At 38.3% G+C, this 19,880-nt stretch overlaps 1 protein-coding gene across 4 annotated transcripts in view; it reads left to right on the top strand.

Moving 5' to 3' along the window:
• The window catches only part of LOC137627692 (leucine-rich PPR motif-containing protein, mitochondrial-like), a 180,239-nt gene that overhangs the window by 108,346 nt on the left and 52,013 nt on the right, over positions 1 to 19,880 (top strand). For all 4 annotated transcript variants that reach the window (XM_068358907.1, XM_068358904.1, XM_068358906.1 and 1 more), the window contains 5 exons: positions 477 to 693; positions 1,043 to 1,171; positions 5,222 to 5,372; positions 5,669 to 5,828; positions 7,232 to 7,373. In XM_068358907.1, coding sequence (XP_068215008.1) covers positions 477 to 693; positions 1,043 to 1,171; positions 5,222 to 5,372; positions 5,669 to 5,828; positions 7,232 to 7,373 — 799 coding nt within the window. The remainder of the gene's footprint in view (positions 1 to 476; positions 694 to 1,042; positions 1,172 to 5,221; positions 5,373 to 5,668; positions 5,829 to 7,231; positions 7,374 to 19,880) is intronic.

Genomic DNA, 19,880 nt, shown 5'->3' with positions numbered 1-19,880 from the left:
TTTAAGAAAAAATTCCTGCTAAAGTTATAATTTGAATTGCTTTAGATATTTTTGTACATTTGGTGATATTTTAGACATGGTGGTTTTTGGATGAAGTATGCACATTATTTCTTATTTTGGGCTCTTGATTTATTGAGATAACATATTACCTCTATTATTGGTCTGTTAAGAACAAGATGTTAGTTATTAATTTCATCTATTGATTCTAATGATATGATTTCTTATGTTGTATTCTTCCCTGCCTCACTTTTTTTATATCTATTTGTTGGTTCATATGTAATAGTTAAATTTAGTATAGTATCTCATTCTGATAACAACCAGTTCAAGGAAAGTAAAGAGCATAAACCCGGCTGTGAAGGTAAACTATCTGTAGTTATTATAAAAGCTATTTTTCTTGTATTTTTATCTCTTTCCGCATCCTTTTTTCCATACTTTTTAATATATAAAGTTGTTTGAATTTTATTCTTTCTTTTCAGAGGCAGTGAAAATTCTTGGGGAAGCTGTGGGATTCAAAGGTAATGATGATAATGCTAGAAAGCAAGTGAGAAGAAATTGTCAAGCATTATTAATGGCAGCAGCAGCGACTCGTAAATATGAAGTGGTCAAGGAAATATTTGATATACTGAAAAGAAAAAGTATCATAAGAATTGACAACTTAATGCTTGGGCCTTTGGTAAAGTGTCGATTAAATAAGTAAGTACAAAATCTAAATAATGAAAAACATTCTTGATCGATACGTATGAAATATTTTTGGTTTCTTTGCAAAGATTTTAAGATATTTTTCCGTAATATTTTATTCTCAAGTAACAGGAAGCATAATTTGTATTTATACAATAGCACTAGAAGCATTTTGTTAATGCTACTTATTCTTTGTATCTTGTGGTAGAAGATTTTACAATTTTTGGTTAAGAACAGATGATTCTGCATTTGTTGAAAATTGTATAAATTTTTCGTATTTGCCTAATTTCACGATATTGATATTTTTTCTCGGTGATAGTTAAATGCATGATACAGTACTCATTAATATAACTATTTCTTTCAGTGGTGATTATGTAGGAGCAGTGGAAGAAGTGAGATCAGTAGCCAAAAAGTTTAAGTGTCTTCCTATGAAAATTGAAGTTCTTATGCATCTGCTTCATAATATAAAAAAAGCGGAATTGGATGGTGATAGGTATGTGTGTGAGCCCTTTTTATTCTCTTTATTCCTATAGATGGTAAAAACCCATTTACTGATTTTAGTAAGATTTCACAGGTATTTTGGTCAACATTGTTAAGTTTAGCATGTTGTTTTCGTACATTTGGTTTTGGAATACTGTATTCCAATATTTTTTCCTCCTCACTATATTATTTCTATTACCCTCCCCTGATGTGTTCATATTTTTTCTCCAAAAGCTCAGTTTATCAACATTTACCCCTAAAATTTATAATTTTTCAATTTTATTTCCTTTCAAAAGATAAAGGGTGCTAGACTGTAAAGTAATGAAACGATTTAGCTGTTCATGGTAAGTAGCACGATAGCAGTTTCTCATTCTTTAATATATATGTTGCAGTGTTTTCATCAACACGATCCCCATTCTAGATTGCGATAAGATTTTACTGCATTTTAAGTTGCTCACCTGCTGGATTTGTTAGCATTTCTGCATAGGGAAAGCACTGGCTAACTCTCTTACTGTGTTTCTATGCAAGTTGGGAATTTAAACTCAAGCCTCTACTTGTCAAGATCTCAAGAGTACTTGAAGGCTTTTATAAAGCATAATGTGAAAAATACCATTGTTACCAGTTATGTGGATGTCAAATTTAAAGAATTAGATGACAAGACAAATATTCAAGGATGTGATGTGTCCAGGCTAAGCAAAGAAAAGGTATACTGTATTATAGAAGAAATAACTGCCGCCTAAGACCCTCCCTCGTAGGGACAATGCTCCTGCACACTATCCAAGCTTGTAGGATGAAGTGCTGCTACAGTTTGACTTCTTCAGTGTGAAGTTTTTACCCCCTAACAAGACTCCTATCATCAGACTTGCAGGTCATTTCAAATTTTTAACAGTTGTACACCAAAGCATTCTTTAGAAGTACTTTAAATTCCAGTAACCTTTGGCACCAGATGAACTTTCATACACAAAGCCTGTCGTGAAGTTATTTTATAAAACCATGAATTCTGCCTAGAGGAACTTATTCCCAGAAGCAGTGACTGAAAGGGACTTTTAGGGCTTTGAGGGTCTTCTTCTTGTGGAGGATAAAGTGTCGCTGGGCAGGGCTATGGTGCCGAGGGCCAATGAGGATGATTTGGAGGAGTACCAAGAAGAGCTAACTTCATGAGAAGTAACATGAGCTTGAGAGGATTGAACATTAGAAGATGGATGCACTTTCCTCAGGTAGGGGGGAGATGAAAGAAATTTGTGTGAAATAGATTAAAGTATAGTTTTGCACAAAAGTTCTACAGTATTGTGTTGAATGACTAGAAAATGGGACACTTGAAGGAAATTCTTAAAGGCAAAAACAATCATGAGTAAATGAGTTTGTAATGGAATTGAAACTTTGTGAGCTTTCCCATCCCACATTTCTGTTAAACGTATCAGTGAAAGTAAAGAGTTTGCCAAGTAACTCTGCCATGTCTATATAATAACCCTAAACAAGAAATCTTAAGTTTTGGAGGGGTCATATTGAGATGTATACTTACCAGACTTCACTTGTGAGACAAGTTAGACAACTGTTGTTGGTTGTCTAATCAGGGTAACTTATCTTTGTGAGGTAGTCTTTTGGTTTTGGAATGCTGTATTTCAATGTTTTTGACCTCTTCACTATGTTATTTCCATGAACCTTCCTTGATGTTATTGTTGTTTCTCCTGAAGCTCAGTTTATTAATGTTTACCCCAAAAATTTATTAAAATTTTTCCATTTTCTTTCCTTGCAAATTATACATGTCCCTAGTAAAGTAGTGAAATCATTTTACAGTTAATGATAAGCTCCATTGGCAGTACTTTGTTTTTCTGTCCCTCTAGTGATATCCCCTTGCAGATTGTGATTAGCATTTATTGCATTTTAAGTTGTCTACCCTTCTGAATTTGTTGTTATTTCTGCAGAGAAAACACGGTGTTTTAAATAACCGTTGTAAGGAGTATGTGTCGCATGGTTGCTCTCAGCAAAATTTTCATGTTCAAGAGTTTATGGAACTGGAAAGTGCATATTACGCAGTGGTACCAACTACGTTGTAAACAGGACTGTCGTTCGATTCTCATAATGTCCAAGGAGATTAAGCAAATTTTTAATCAAAGGAGAATTACAGGGAGATAATCGTTATTTATAGCAGAGTTGATAATGATATGACATGTCGATACTCGCTTACCAGCGAAGTTAATGATGACCATTTATAGATCTTAACTCATTTAACTTCCTTTGTTATTTTCAGAAGGTCAGTGAGCCTTCTTTTGTGGCCAGTAATTCTGACTTGCCTTCCCAGTAAGCCTGACTTACCTGCCCAGTTGCTTATATTAACCTCACATCCATAGTCAGGTCTAGTGATCATAATCACATAGTGTTCCTTCTGTAAGGGTTTTGAGTGCTCACTGCACCTTACGGAGTCAAGCTCCTCTCTTAGAGGCTTTAATTCTTAAATTATTTCAGTCCTTTGGCTTCTAAACCCTTACATTTCTGCACATCTAGTTACTCTTAGACTAATAGATTGTCAGGCAGAAGACAGAGTAGGTATCCTTGATCCTAAAGTAAGCGCTCCTAAGCAACTTCATTTTTAATTTGGGAGTTGACATTTCATTTCATATCAAAGATTCTCATAACTTTTTATTGTTATTGGTGATGTATCAGCTAAATATGGTCAATTGTGTCATATTCCGAATGATGGTGCTTTATCTTTCCCTTGCAAACTCAGCCACTACCTTAGCACGGGTTTACTTTGTGTAAATATCAATACTGATATTACCTTAATAAGTCTGGCTATAAAGGAGACCTGAATTTTATAATAGGTAATCTTTATTCAGTGTAGTTCTGTAATAAGAAATAATAAAGGAGTTTAGTTCATAAATATTACATCACTATTATGTACTATGCAGTGCACTTACATAGCCTATGCCTTTCACCCCTAAACCTCAACATTTGCACAGCACTAACATATCAGTTGTAAATAATGAGTGCGAGAGTTATTTTCCGAGTTAAATTTTATAGGTAATCTTCCTTTTTAACTTATTTTTAAGGTCATTTCTGATGCAACCTTATGCTCTTTAAGTATTAAGAGACAGCTGTCTCTAAGATTATACAGTATATAATTCTTAGTTCTCCCATTTGGTTGTTGATAGGAGTCATTGAAAGGTAATCATTATTAATAAGAATGGCTACTAATTCTAGTTTCGTGTAGTGTCTCAAGTTTTCAATACCTCAAGATGTTTGATTTGTATTAGACAAATTAAATACTTTATTATAGATTTCCATATAATGCCCTCTGTTGAACCCATCATTACAAAAATAAACAAATCCTTTAAATGCAGGGTTTACAGGTTTACTCATGGCTGTTTGTAGGTAATAATCTAAGAAATGTTCTTAAAATACCCTCTTTTGCAGTTAATTCTAGTGATTTAGAAGGTGATTCTTTGAGTAGAATTCCAATTCCAATTTGTCCTGTCTTTATATATTAAACATTTTCATTTTAATAATCCTTTTTTGTCATTTTCTGGAGAATCCATGTAAGCGATAAAAAAATACAATGTCATTTCTAGTTGAAGGTTTGGTCAAAGAAACTTGATATATTAAACATTTTCATTTTGATAATCCTTTTATGTAATTTTTTGGAGAATCCATGTAAGAAATCCTAAAATACAATGTAATTTCTAGTTGAAGGTTTGGTCAAAGAAACTCCCTAAGAATTAGATCCAAATTGTAAAAACCTTGAAGGTTAAGGTTGCAGTATAGATATTAGGAGTTGACCTATAGAGACTAGGGTTCCCTTGCTGTACAGGATCAGATAAGCAACCCTTAAAGTAAAGTAAAGTAAAGTAACCTTCCTCTCTCTAATTTTTGTGGAAATGATTTTAGTGGCAGTCTAATAACGTACTGTACCAGTTTAAGTGTTCTAAATAGATATCTACAAAATTATTTTCATTCTAGAAAGCTTTTGAGTAATGTATTTTATAAAGTGTAATGTGATACTGTTGTGGATGACACAAGTTAGATTTTTTTTGCATTAATCAAGGATGTTTTTTTTTCATTGCAGCTTCCAGGAATCCAGGGACAAGGCAAAACATTTGTTGGAGGAAATGGTAAATATCATCGCCAGGATCAATGGACCTATAAGTGCTCAGCATGACCTGTTGTTTGCTTGCTTAGAAGCAGGATATCCTTCTAAAGCAACACAAGTATTAAAAGTAAGAACTCGTTAAGTCTTATCTGTTTACGTTTCTTCATATGTTTACAATTTTATTGAATAAACTATATGATATTGGGCTTGTCAAGGAAAGTGTATCAGAATTAAATGAACTTATTGCTAGTGCAAAACTATATTAGAGGCAAAAATACAACTGTATCTGTACAATATACTGTATAAAATTGTACCTGATAAGAAGTTATACTTATTTTTTGGTATCAGGAATCTTTAGCTTAGTAATTCAGGAATGTGCAGGTTTTTTTTCACATCTGTTATGATCTCTTGTCTTTCTAACAGAGTTTGGGTAGAAAGATTGATAAATCGTTAATACAGCGACAGTGTCAGAGGTATGCTGCCACCTCTAGGGAAGAACCATTACAGAACTTCTTGATGTCATCTAAATCAGTCCCTGGAATCAGTAGAGAAGGAATTTTTTATTCTCTTTTGACCATCTATCGTGAGTATATTGTTTTGCCATTTTCTGCTATGTAACAGACATGCTTAAACATTATTCCTTTATGGTTCTTTACAATTATCATGATGAATTAGGCCAGGAAAGATATTTTGAAATGCCTAAGCTCCTAATCCTTAGACGAGTAAAGTTAACCCTTTTACTCGCTATTTGGAAATTTCCAACCCTTAACCCCCAGGGGTTATTTTTTTCCCAGCACAGTTTGCAGTATATTTTTTTTTAAATTGCTCTAACAGCCTTAATTTTCATCATAGAGAGGTCAGGTTGGTCTCATTCTCTTGGAAAATGTCTGAAGTTTCTCAAAAAAATATAAAAAATATGTAAAATATGTAAATAGCAGGTTTTTGCAAGGACGTACCGGTACGTCCATGGGGGTAAAGGGATGAGTTTTGTGAAACGTACCAGTAAGTTCTTTTGGGGGTAAAAGGGTTAAAAACCAAAACAACCCTTTTACATCATATTCTGATAATATTACCACAGTGAATTGCAGATAGGTAATATGACAAAAAGTCACGAGGCATGGAAGCCGATTTGATGAAACTAGTACTTAGTAATGTGAAAAACAGTAATGATCTTTTGAGCTTTGTATAGTAATCTTAAAATTTAGATAATTTTGTTTACCAGTAATAATTTTCTAGGTAATGTATCAAGCAACTCTTCATCTTTTATCAGCATGCAGAATAAATTTGGTGAAAAAAAAACTTTGTCAAAAGAACTAAAAATGTTTTATTAATTTAAAGAATGTTATCTTACTAAAATTGCCCCTCTATGGTCTTCACCTAGTATTTCTGGTAATTGGGTATCCTTAGCTGTCTTTGATTCTGCCATAGAATTTTGCTATGCTATTTTCAGAAATGCATTTAATCCTTGTTTGTTGATAGTCATTCAATTTGTTTTGACCAGCCTTAATGTGTAGAGACAACAGTACTGCATTCAAGATGAAGTTTAATAAGTTGGATTAAGCTTCATTCATCCACTTTTAGACTTGACGTTAAATGTTGATTTCTTTAAGCAGGTCTAATATCTTGCATTCTTGAAGTCCCTTGTACAGTATTATGTTTAATTTTCTTGTCATCAGATTTTAACCCTTGAAATTAATATTTCGTTGGTTTTTAATCTTGATAAGTTAGAAAAACTACTAAAGCCTTTTATCTCTTATGATTAAGCATCATACAATAACTGCTATGGAAGTTGTTTTCCCTCCTTACTGATTGATCTGTTAGTTGAGTCTTAAGAATTCTTAAGTCATAGTGCAGTAAATAATGTATTTTCTTTGGAGCCCTTTGGCTTATAGCATTCTTCTTTTCCAACTAGGGTTGTAGCTTAGCAAGTAATGATAATGATAATGGTATGAATTACAAAAGATAAAAAAGGTATTGTACTTGCAGATGTACAAAATAATAGCAGCAAAGGATTATCACTGTGGACTCAAATGCAAGAAGAAAATGTTTTGCCTTCTGAAGCTTTTCTAGGAACACTGGCTTCTCTTCTTGCCTCAAATGAAATCAGCATCCCTTTTGATGTCTCATGGTCAGTATGATTAGAAATTACTGTATTTTGGTTTGGGTTCTTGACTTGCATGTAAGTTGCACACATATTGATAGAAATGGAAAGTTCCCACACGTAGCTTGCAAATAAGGATTTCTTGAAGGTTCTAACATTGATAGGGACATTATTGCAGCTGGTCTGGAAAGTTTTTGATAGAGGGTGAAGCGCTTGATATAATTGTTATAAAATGAATAAGTGTTAGTGTTGTTTCAGAGACTGCTTCAAGCTTAAGGGAGTTTTGTATATCATTTCTTTTTTTAGTTGACTATATATATTGTGACAGACTTACAAGGATTTCAGGACACCTCTTTCCATAAGTTTAGGGAAAAGATTAACAGAAAAATAGATAACTGCATTTGTCCAATGGTCATATGGTATTTTTACTTTGGATATTGATTCTCATTTTAGTTCCAAATGCAAACCATAGTTATGAATATATTTTAACTTTTGATAAGGTGAATTACCCTTATATACTTATGTACCTTCATCTGATATTGCTATACATTATAATAAGTTTTTGATCCTCTTCAGGAGGTGCAATTAAGGTTCTTCTTCTTCTTCTTCTTTGTCTACATCTTTTCCCACTTCTATGTGGGGTCGATGTTTCTGGTCAGCTTTCTCCATCTAATTAAGGTTATTATTATATTGTGATAAAACTTGCTTTAGGAAATACTCCACTGGAACATTTGATATACTTTAAAATAGATTTGTTCTTTTTGTAAGAGCATCACTTCCAAAATAAAACATGTCTTAGAGTTGTAAAGTAAGATTCAGTTTGCATTAATAAAAAACTACCTGGCATCAGTTTTATAAGATCATTTAACTAGGCCACTAAGTAGACTAAACATTTCATTAATAAGGATGAAAACCACGGTGAATGTTCCCAAATGTAACAAAACACTTTATAATAGGGAATTTTTTTTATTATGATATACATTGTGAATTTTTATTATGATATACATTGTGAATTTTACGCTGTCATTTGCAGTCTGTCTTAGAGATTTCAAGTTTGACTAAAATATAAGAGTTTATGGTTTATGTGGGCCCAAACATCCTAAGCTCATTTTGGGCCTTTGTTCATACAGCAGGGCAGTCTGTCATGTGTACGAAATGGTTCAGTTTTGTTTTGTCAGGTACATTTCAGGCTGTTGTGAAAAATCAAGCCTACATTTTTATTGAATTGTTAGCTTCGTTACTTTTGAAGTAGGTTTGTTTTAATGATAGGAAACCAAATTTTAACGATAGAATTTATTTTTAAGTACTTCCCCTGATGTTTATGTTGCTCCTATTCTGGAAACTCAGCTTATCAACATTTTCTCCTAAAATGTTAAAGAATTACCATATTTCTTTTCAATAGACTCATGCTCCAGTAAATTAATGAGACACTCTATAGTGTTTAATAGCAAGAAGGAAAGCTGTGACACACCAAAGGCTTCTCGTTATTTCAGACTCGCTGTCACACAAGTTCTAACACACTATCCCCCAGATTGTTATATGTTTTTAGTGCATTTGAAGATGTCTTCCTTTGGATTTGTTACTAATGATAGTGTCGATTGTGCAAGGGAATTTTTTTTGGGTGATCATGATCCACATACTCTTTGTATCTTGTTTTGGGGACAGTACTGTGTGGTGATTTACCTTACCGTTGCAGAGAGTGCAAATGCCTCATTGTTCATTTTATGGAAAAGTGTTTCTCTGATTGCCAACTAAATCAAGCTCAAAACGCAAAAGGAAATTTGTTTATAGTTTAAGGGGAAATCTAAAGAGAACTAATCTAGTACATTGTGGTGTGGATGGTGATGAGGTGATGATAATGACACCAGTACCATTCTCTTATACAGTAACCAGCCAAGTTTCAATAGTGATGAGTTTCAAAAGCTCTTACCTTACTAAGCTTCCTTTGTTAAATCTTAGAAGGCTAATGAGTCTTCACTTACAGACAGTAATTCTGATATTACATACACAGTTGTTGAGGGTCTAATGGTAACACTGTTCCATTCAGTAAGTGTTCTGATGGTTAAATGTGCCTTACAGTTTTGAGCTTCTCTCACAGAGCCCTGAATTCTATATATACTTTAGACCCTTCTGCTGCTAAACCCTTGCTTTCCTGCAATCTTAGTCGCTCTTTTAGATAACTAGATTGCAATGCAGAAGACTTTAGTTGGTAGTCTGGATCCAAATATCTCTCCATTTTCTAAAGTAAGTGCTCATAAGTTACCTCGTGTAACATATTTGGATGGTGTGGCATATCGTATGAATCCCATAGCTCTTATTGCTGCTGATGGAGTTTTAGCTAAATTTGATTAGTTGCTTCATGTTTTGGATTGCAGTGCACTTCATTCTCTTTCAAGCTAAGCCACTAACTCATCACAGGTTAACTCTTGCGGGGTAGGTGTAAGTACCAGTACTTCTACTGGTGAAATGAGTCCCTTAGTAACAAATGTGCTGGAGCTCCTGTACCAGTTGTAAACAAATGGGAAAGCCAATATGTAATATCTTGATTCATCCTTCTGTGCAGGAAGATGAGAATAAAGAAAGAACAGAGGAAAACTCCAAATATGTTTCTTACGATCTGTTACTGCCTTATCTATTAAGTCTTGTAGACTGCTACTACACCCCTCAGTCCCCCCATTTCACTGTGGATAGGATATTGAATTGTCGTCTCAAATACAGAGATGCTGGTATTTATTTTGTATCCCAAAGGTATTATGACTTGTACAAAACTAATTTACCTAACCTTGATCTAGATTTTAATTTAATATCTTGTATTGAGCCCGTGATTACTGCTAATAAAAAAAAATCTAAATGCAGCGTTTGCAAGCTGGTTTGCTAGAATAATGCTGTTTGGGAAATTGTGGATAATAAAATAGAAAGGTTTTTTTAAATAATTTCCTAAGCATATGCTATGATAGGTATCATTTCTAGTGCTATAGAAAAGAAATTTACAGGCTTTCAGGATTTTATGTTAATTTTGGAATGTATGATCTGTTTTGATAATACGGTTTCAAAGGTGGCTTCCAAGGCTTTATCACCCTTTGTGTGTTTTGTGTTTAAGAAAAGAGAACAAGTATATGTCTAAATGGTGGGGACATTCTCTGAGACTTGGAACATTAATTAATGTATTCCCTTATTCTGGGGCCTGTTTAGATGTAGAATAGATTGATAAAGTAGTTGCTCAGGCAGATATCAGTACTCAAACTGATGTTTTGAGGTAATTTTTGAGGAGTAACCAATTTTCTACCTTTTAAGCCAACAGCTTCGCCCTAATTATAACTGTTGCGAAGAGGTTCCTTTCATACCATTGGTAGTTATTTCTCTTGACTAGATGTTCCTGAACGCTTGCCAGCCAAACTTGAAGATCTTTTCAGAGAACTTTATGACGGTCCTTCCCAGAAAACTCCAATAGGAAGAAGACTCCCACTTCGATCATGTTTAGGAAAAAACCTTTATCACAATCCATGGGGGCTATCTGTAATCAAGGAAGGTTACAGGATTCCTCTTACCTCAAATCCTCCCTCTTATAAGGAACCAGTTCTGTGTCCTAGCCATGCGAGACAGGAGTGTACGGCCCTGTACCCCGGTTTGATGGAGGACTCCTGTTTCTCCCTCACCTTGCAATACTTAAGGAGAGCAAATTGAGAGAATAGTACTGTACCACCAATAGAGATCAAGAGTTGGGATGATGGACTTGACCGGGTCGTGGCTGTCCCCCCGCCTGGTCAACAGAGGGAAGAGTACATGTTACTTCTTCCATCTCTGTCTAGTTCAGTACTAGGAATTCTTCCTCTGCTGTTATTGGCCTTCCTTGGGAAACAGGGGTTATACTCATGGGGTGGTGGGAGTGAATCACTGGAGCAACCTGCCACACCTTCTACCCTGCCTGGGCATGGGGTGCTTCCTGTCGAAAGTATGAAAGGTTTGCAAACACGGAGGAACAAATAAATGATTTAAAAAGTTATTTGTATTTTTCCAGCTATGCAAACCTGAATCCTTTAAGTTAAACTTCCCTCCTCAACCACCTCTCTCAGTCTTAAGATGAAAGGCCAAAGTAAGGCTCTTCTGTGTTATTTTTATATACTTCAGTATTCATTCAAAGTCTGTGGAACAAATTTCCACTATAAAGGGATTTTAACGAAGGGAAAATCTATTTCTGGGTGAGGAACCTGTGTCACCCAGTGAAATTCTCCTTAAAGCACCATTTCCAAGGTATAAATACTGCTAAATATACCAGAGAAAAAAGTTGCATGGAATGCTAGGAATATATCCAGCTCGCTCACCCCTAAAGGGTGTCGGTATTAAAACTGGGGCGAGTGATACCACTACCAGAGATCCCTTTCCAATTAGACTTCTCCCTCCTCAAAATCCCCCGTTACTATGAGGTGTAGTTCACTACAGCTACTGCCCCCCCCCCACCACCACCACCACTACCTAACCTTCTCCCATCATACCTTGTTAGCACCCGTGAACGTTCAGACGTGTTTTTCATAGCTCTGTGTTATTTTGTGCTTTGAAGATTTCAGGCGTTTTGGAGATCCATGCTCCCAAATTAGTATTATATTTGTGTGTTTGGGATTTCTAGGTAGCGACACTAGTTCATTCAATAACCTCGCTGGGTTTTATCTCAGCTGCTTTGTTGATGCTCCCTACGGGTGTGTATGTGGTCTTTTGGTGTCGCTTCCTCGGGATCTCTTTGTTTTGTAAGGCTTTCTATTAGTTCCTTATACTAATTGTAGTCTTATTTTAGTGTTATGGACATCTAATTCAATGTTTTGGCTTGATTTTATCTTTTATTTAGGCTGTTTAGGCAGCGTTAGTTAGCGGCTTCGGTCGGTTATTATTATTATCATTATTATTATTATTATCATCATTATTATTATTATTATTATTATTATTATTATTATTATTATTACTTGCTTACTAAGCTACAACCCTAATTGGAAAAGCTGGATGCTATAAGCCTACTCCAACCGGAAAAATAGTCTAGTGAGGAAAAGAAATATGGAAATAATAAACTACAAGAGAAGTAATGAATGCTTGAAATAAAATATTTTAAGAACGGTAACAACATTAAAATAAATCTTTCATATATGAACTATGAAAATAAAAAATAAGAAGAGTAATAAGATAGAATAGTATGCCTGTGTGTACTTTCAAGCTAGAGAACTCTACTCCAAGACAGTGGAAGACCATGGTACAAAGGCTGTGGTACTACCTAAGACTAGAGAACCATGGTTTGATTATGGAGTGTCCTCCTAGAAGAGCTGCTTACCATAGCTAGAGTCTCTTCTACCTTTACCAAGAGGAAAGTAACCACTGAACAACTACAGTGCAGTAATTAACCCCTTGAGGGAAAAAGAATAGTTTGGTGATCTCAGTGTATGAAGATATAGGAGAATGGGGAAAGAATAGGCCAGACTATTCAGTCTATATGTAGGCAAAGGAAAATTGAGCCATAACCAGAGAGAGGGTTCCAATGTAGTACTGTCTGGCCATTCAAGGGATCCAATATTTCTCTATGGGTAGTATCTTAACGGGTGGCTGGTGCCCTGGCCAACCTGCTACCTACAAAAATATACGTATCTAGGGAATGAAAATGTGTAGCCTCTATACCCTTCCATTTAGAGTGAACAGCTAGGGGAATATTTTCCTTGGGTTTTGTATATGCAATAATTTTGATTGAGAGCATTTATTTCTATGAGCTTCCCCTAATGTTCATATTGCTTCTTCACCAAAAGCTCAGTTTAATAGGCACTGTAAAAAATGTAAATATTTAAATTTTCCTATTTTCTTTTGCATTAATAAATACATGCCCTTAACAATGGAATGGAACCTTCTAGCGGTAAGCGTTAAGAAGCCAAGGACTGCCGCATTAGATAAACTTTGTCTTTTCAGTTATCTCCATCGATCGTCTGCTATCACATGCTCTCCAGATTGTTTACGTAATGTGCCATAAGATGTCTTCCTTTGGTTTTGTTATCAGTTATTGCCCGGAATGTGCACAGGAATTATTTTTGGGAGATTGTGATCCACATTCCCTTTGTGTATCGTGTCAAGGCCAATATTTTTTTTTAAAAACTGTTGTGAAAAGTGTGTTTCACTTGCGGTACCACTCATGAAAAAGTATGTTTCAATGGTTACCGAACACATTAACAGTTCTAAGCACAAATGGAAACTTGCTGTTAGATCAGAGCAGAAGCTAGGGAAGACATAGGTAGTTGATTATGACTACGATGATGACAATAATGACACGCCTCAACATATGGACAACACACAAGTTCAGTCATCTTTCTTTAGTAATGAACTTTACAAGCTTTCATCACTTACTTCCTTTATTAAAACTCAGAGGTCCAGTTTATACTCCCTTAATAATGGTAATTCTGGTCCTTCACATACTGTTGCCAAACCTAACCTAACCTCCCAGGGTCAATCTAATATTAATAGCGATTTATTCAGTAAGGATTTGAAAGCCTTACACAGAGACTCAAAATCTTTACATAATTTAGTTAATTCTGCTGGTAAATCATCGCAAAACCAGAGATCTTGTCATTCTATAAGACAACTAGATTGTGAGACAGAAGACCAAGTGGATTGTCTTGACCTTGATATCCCTCCACTCGCTCTAAAGTAAGCTCTACAAATCTGTCTTATGTATCTTATGTGGATGGCAAGTATATCGTACGATTCCTTTAAATTCCAAGGGGCTAAATAAAGTTTTGACTAAAATCAACTGTTTTCATCGTGTTTCAGAAGACAGTGTACAGTACACTATTTGCTTGCAACCTCGGCCAATAACTTGTCTCACAGTATCGTTACCAGTGTTTATGTGGGCGCCAATACATATAAAAGGTAATGGACTCCTCTGCGCACTACAGGAATTACCCCTTTTTAAATGGTAAACAAACTGAGAAATCATCTGATTTTCACACTGCTGCTCCTGCAGTACAGGGGGAAATATCAGCTAGATAAAAAGTAACATTTTGAGGCAATCTACTGTATGGCATTTTTAAGGCACTAATTTTGGGGGTTAGCCGACATAAAAAAAAAAGAATTTAAGGGGACTTTTCTTCTTTTCACTCCTCCAAGCCTAACGAGGGATTCAGTCAAGTTTGGTTGGTACTGCTAGGGTGCCACAGCCCACTCCCCACGATTATCCATCACGAATGAAGCTTCATATGTTGAATTCCCTACTGCTGCTACCTCAGCTGTTACAAAGGCGACTGGAGGAAGCAGCTGGGCCTATTGGAACTGCATCACAATCCCTTATCTTTCATTCCTATTTTTTCAATATTAAACTTAGCCGGTGATTATATAAGCTGCAGCTCTGCTGCCCGACAGAAAAACTCTACGTTCAAAATACGCCAGCGATCGCTATGCAGGTAGGGGGTGTACATCAACAGCGCCATCTGTCGAGCAGGTACTCAGTACTCAATGTAAACACAGAATCAATTTTCTCTCTGTCGTGCCACCGGCAAGACCTACTAAATTCGCTATTGCTTACTGGATTGGTTTTCACATATTTTGGTGAAGTACACATTTCTAGTTTTGAGCTTTCGCTATGCAGGTGTTTTATCTTCATCTCAAAACTTGAACTCGTTTTGGATAGATTTAATTATGGTGACAAGGAGAGTATGGACTCTCTTTCACTTTTAAATGGCCGACCCTTCCCTTAGACGGAAGTGTGTTTAGGTTTTTAGTAATTTTGCTTAACACGTTATAGATCTATATATTTTATATCTCTCCGCCTTTATTAGGCCTCTTCGATTAACTTTCCATTTATTATAAACATATAAAAATAAATTTTTGTTTTGTTTATATGCGACCTTTACTGATAGTAGGCGGTCCTAACTTGGAACCGAAGTTAATCAACGTTGAGCCCGTTATATCGTATTTAGCCTTTAAAGAATTTAAAACTTTTTAAATTTAATGTTTTATGAAAGAATTTCTTTGATAGTCTTCGTACTGTTTTCAAAGATGAACTAACGTTTAGTTTTTTAGACTACGCAGTTGTTGACGTTCAGGACGTTCAACATGCGCTCTATCGTTACGATAGAGAGAGAGTGTATCACGGTTTCACTTTGCAGTAAGAGTAAATCGATTCTGACGTTTTGTTCATTCTTTCTTAGCTTAAATGTTTTAAATTCTAAATTAAAGGAACTTTTTATTTGGAAAACCTTTCAGTTTTTTCCTTTAGTCAAATAACATGTTTTTTTTGACGATATATAATTGGGCTCTTCTCTTAGGTGCGAAATCAAGAGAGAAAGAGAGAGAGAGATAGAGACGGAGGGAGAGAGGAGAGAAAACGTTCCGTTCAAGCGGGTAACGTTGTTCTCGTGTTACTCTCGTCCCTAGTCTCTGTACGGGGAGGAAGGTAAAACGTTTCTAGGGTTTTATTCTTGTCCCCAGGCTATGTACGGTGAGAGATTGTAAACGTAGTTTATTTGAACTAGTGTTTAGTCTTTCCCAGCCACTGAATTTTTTATCTTTATATATGTTTTCTGTTTTTTGCTAGTATTAATGAGCTGCATTATACGACTGATTTCGCAATTACTACCTTTTAATGAAGGGTAGAATTGCGTGTTTCAGGTAGAAATCAGTAAAAGTTTCGATTTCAGTGAAATAAGTGCAAAACAGAAAATCGATAAAGTGATATGCGCAAAGTGTCACAGTGTTGCGTCCGAGGGTTCGTCTGTTCGTGCCTGTCGTTCACCTAGTCCGGGACCTCTTGCAAGCTCCCAAGCCCAGGGGAGAAGTAATGTCGAACGACTTATGGGTTCGAGAGGTCTTGATCAACGAACAGACTTTTTCCCTCCGTGGTTTCGGGCGTATCTACCCAAGATCGCCGCACCCACACAAAGACGAGAGAGCCCATTTATTTCTCGTCTGCGGAAGAGGTTTCTCGTAAGAAACCATGGACCAAGGTCTCGCGGCTTATTAAGCGCAAGTCGGTCCCTTCCGCGCAAGTCCAACGGCCCAGTTGTAGCCACTGGGTCAGTTCGGACTCGCTGCAGTCTTCCGACGACTGCTCACTTCCTAAGAGAGGCAAAGCGGTACCGCATCAGGCAGTCACACCGTCTGTTGCCGCACCTGCTCTTGTAGACCCTAAGTGGTCTTTGCTGCAGACCATGCAGTCTCAGTTAACGTCATTGATGCAGGACTTTCGTGCGGAGAAGGTTGACACCAACCTCTAGCCTACAACCAACCACGGTTGTGCGTCCTGTGGACGCTGAGGCGACCTTCTGCCGCACTCCAGCTGAGAGAGTCCCGCCACCCATGCGTTCCAGTGTACCCTGCCAGCCGCATGTTGACGTTCAGCGACGCACGGAACCTTCCGTTGACGTTCGCGAGGTACAACAACAGTCTAAGTAGTTTTGTTTTGACGCGGTGCGTCAACCTCCGCATTCTAGAGTTGTTTTGACTGCTCAGTCTAGACAGTCAAAGCAGTCTCGAGTGGACACTGTACTTCCTCACACACCTGTTGTGGTTGACAGTTCAGTTGTTGACAGTTCACAGACTGTCAAGCAGTTACATGACGTTGCCTTCTGGTCTGCTACTAATGCTCCAGTGAGAGACTCTCTGAGGTAACCTAGCTTTTATCGGACAAGGTTCCTGTAGATGAGGAAGTTGCTGTTCTCCCTCCTACTGATATTCCCTTGAGGACTCTGTCAGATGGAGAGGAGCCTTAAGCTGCTTAGCCTCCTATGGACTTTAATTAAATCATGATGATTTTTTTTTAAGGATCTTCGTCCGGATCTTGTAACTGCTGCTCCTCGTTCGCCTAAACGTCAGAACTTACACTAGGCCTAGCTACTTCGAAGCCGTTGTTTTTAAGCTAGTGCTCTCTCGCTCTCCTAGAGAGCGTTACGTTGGCTAGGCGACTGGTTTTTGCACCAGGAGGAGTTTTTAGGGATACAGCCTTTGATTTCCCTTCTTTTAAACTGGCTTATAGAGCGAGAGTCTGATATGACACGAGAGAAGTTCTCGGCTTGGGAGTTCATGCCTCTGCCCAGATAGACTTCTCAATTCTGGTAGACTCGCCCTGGCGCCTAGCCAGGAGACGCTCCAAGTTGTTTACAGGTCAACTTCTCAGCTTTTGTCAAGCCTTTGAAGTTTTGCTGTACTATTATGTCACACATAACAAGGCTTTCAGGGATGGTAAACGGTTCCGCCTCAGTCGCTAACCCCGTCTGTTGCCACACCTGCTCCCGTAGACCCTAAATGGGCTTTGCTGTAAGCCATGCAGTCCAAGCTTGCGTCCTTGATAGAGGACTTAAATGCGGAGAAGAACCTTCTGGCCAACAACCTTCCAACCGGTCGGTTGTGCGCCCTGTTGACGCTGAGGTAACCTACTCGCGTCTGCCAGTTGAGGTGGTTCCTCCTTCTGGCCAACAACCTTCCAACCGGTCGGTTGTGCGCCCTGTTGACGCTGAGGTAACCTACTCGCGTCTGCCAGTTGAGGTGGTTCCTCCACCGATGCGACCCAGTGTGGGTTGCCAGTCGCACGTTGACGTTAAGCGACGCTCGGAGGTGGTTGTTGACGTTCAGGATGTTCAACAACCAGCAGAGGTGACTTGTTGTGACGCAGTGCGTCAACCTCAGCAACCCGGTAGGGTGTTGACTGCACAACCCAGACGGTCTAGACAGTTTCAGGTTGACGCTGTACTTCCTCGCGCACCCATGGTTGTTGACAGTTCACAGACTGTGCAGCAGTTCCATGATATTGCGTCCGGCTCCGTCACGCATCCACCAGTGCGACCGGATTCAGCGAGTCAGACGTTGCCCACTCCGTTGCCGTTTCCTCATCAGTTTCGGATGAGGAACCCTCTGATGAGGACGTTGCTGAACAAGACGATCAGCCCCCAGCCCTGCTATCCATTCAGAAGATGCTGAAGAAGGAACGCTGCTCAGTCAGGCTGTGGATGAGTCTGGTAGGGACACTGTCATCCGTGGATCAATTTGTGTCACTAGGAAGACTACACCTCCATCCTCTTCTATACCATTTAGCTTTTCACTGGAAAAAGGACAAGACGCTAGAAGCGGTCTCGATCCCGGTTTCCGGAAAGATAAAGTCTTGTCTGACTTGGTGAAAGGACTATATCAACCTTAGAGAGGGTCTTCCCCTGACTGTTCAGACTCCCAACCACGTTCTCTTCTCGGACGCATCGGACGTAGGCTGGGGTGCGACATTAGACGGTCGAGAATGCTCGGGATTATGGAACTCGAGTCAAAGGACAATGCATTTCAACTGCAAGGAGCTACTGGCAGTACGTCTGACCTGGAAAAGCTTCAGGTCTCTCCTTCAAGGCAAAGTGGTGGAGGTGAACTCGGACAACACCACGGCTTTGGCGTACATCTCCAAGCAAGGAGGGACCTACTCTCTGACGTGGTACGAGATCGCAAGGGACCTCCTCACCTGGTCAAAAGGTCTAGACATATCACTAGTAACGAGGTTCATCCAAGGCAACTTGAATGTCATGGCAGATTGTCTCAGTCGGAAGGGACAAATAATTCCAACAGAATGGACCCTCCACAAGGATGTATGCAAGAGACTTTGGGCCACCTGGGGCCAGCCAACCATAGATCTCTTCGCAACCTCGATGACCAAGAGGCTCCCAATATTTTGCTCACCAATCCCGGACCCAGCAGCAGTTCATATAGATGCCTTTCTACTAGATTGGTCACACCTAGATCTATATGCATTCCCTCCGTTCAAGATTGTCAACAAGGTACTGCAGAAGTTCGCCTCTCACGAAGGGACAAGGTTGACGCTAGTTGCTTCCCTCTGGCCCGCGAGAGAATGGTTCACCGAGGTACTTCGATGGCTAGTAGACGTTCCCAGAACACTTCCCCTAAGGGTGGACCTTCTACGTCAGCCACGCGTAAAGAAGGTACACCAAGGCCTCCACGCTCTTCGTCTGACTGCCTTCAGACTATCGGAAGACTCTCGAGAGCTAGAGGCTTTTTGAAGGAGGCAGCCAGAGCGATTGCTAGAGCAAGGAGAACATCCACCCTTAGAGTCTACCAATCGAAGTGGGAAATCTTCCGAAACTGGTGCAAGTCAGTATCCGTATCCTCGACCAGTACCTCTGTAACTCAAATAGCTGACTTCCTCTTATATCTGAGGAAAGAACGATCTCTTCAGCTCCCACTATCAAGGGTTACAGAAGCATGTTGGCATCAGTCTTCCGTCACAGAGGCTTAGATCTTTCCAACAATAAAGATCTACAGGACCTCCTTAAGTCTTTTGAGACCACGAAGGAGCGTCGTTTGGTTACACCTGGTTGGAATTTAGACGTGGTACTAAGATTCCTTATGTCAGACAGGTTTGAACCGCTACAATCAGCCTCCCTGAAAGATCTCACCTTAAAGACTCTTTTCCTGGTATGCTTAGCCACAGCTAAAAGAGTCAGTGAGATTCATGCCTTCAGCAAGAACATCGGATTCTCATCCGAAACGGCTACATGTTCTACAACTTGGCTTTCTAGCCAAAAA

This window comes from Palaemon carinicauda, chromosome 35 (genome assembly GCF_036898095.1).
Source record: "Palaemon carinicauda isolate YSFRI2023 chromosome 35, ASM3689809v2, whole genome shotgun sequence".
In the NCBI taxonomy this organism is placed as follows: domain Eukaryota; kingdom Metazoa; phylum Arthropoda; class Malacostraca; order Decapoda; family Palaemonidae; genus Palaemon; species Palaemon carinicauda.
This window is presented reverse-complemented; position numbering and strand designations above follow the sequence as displayed.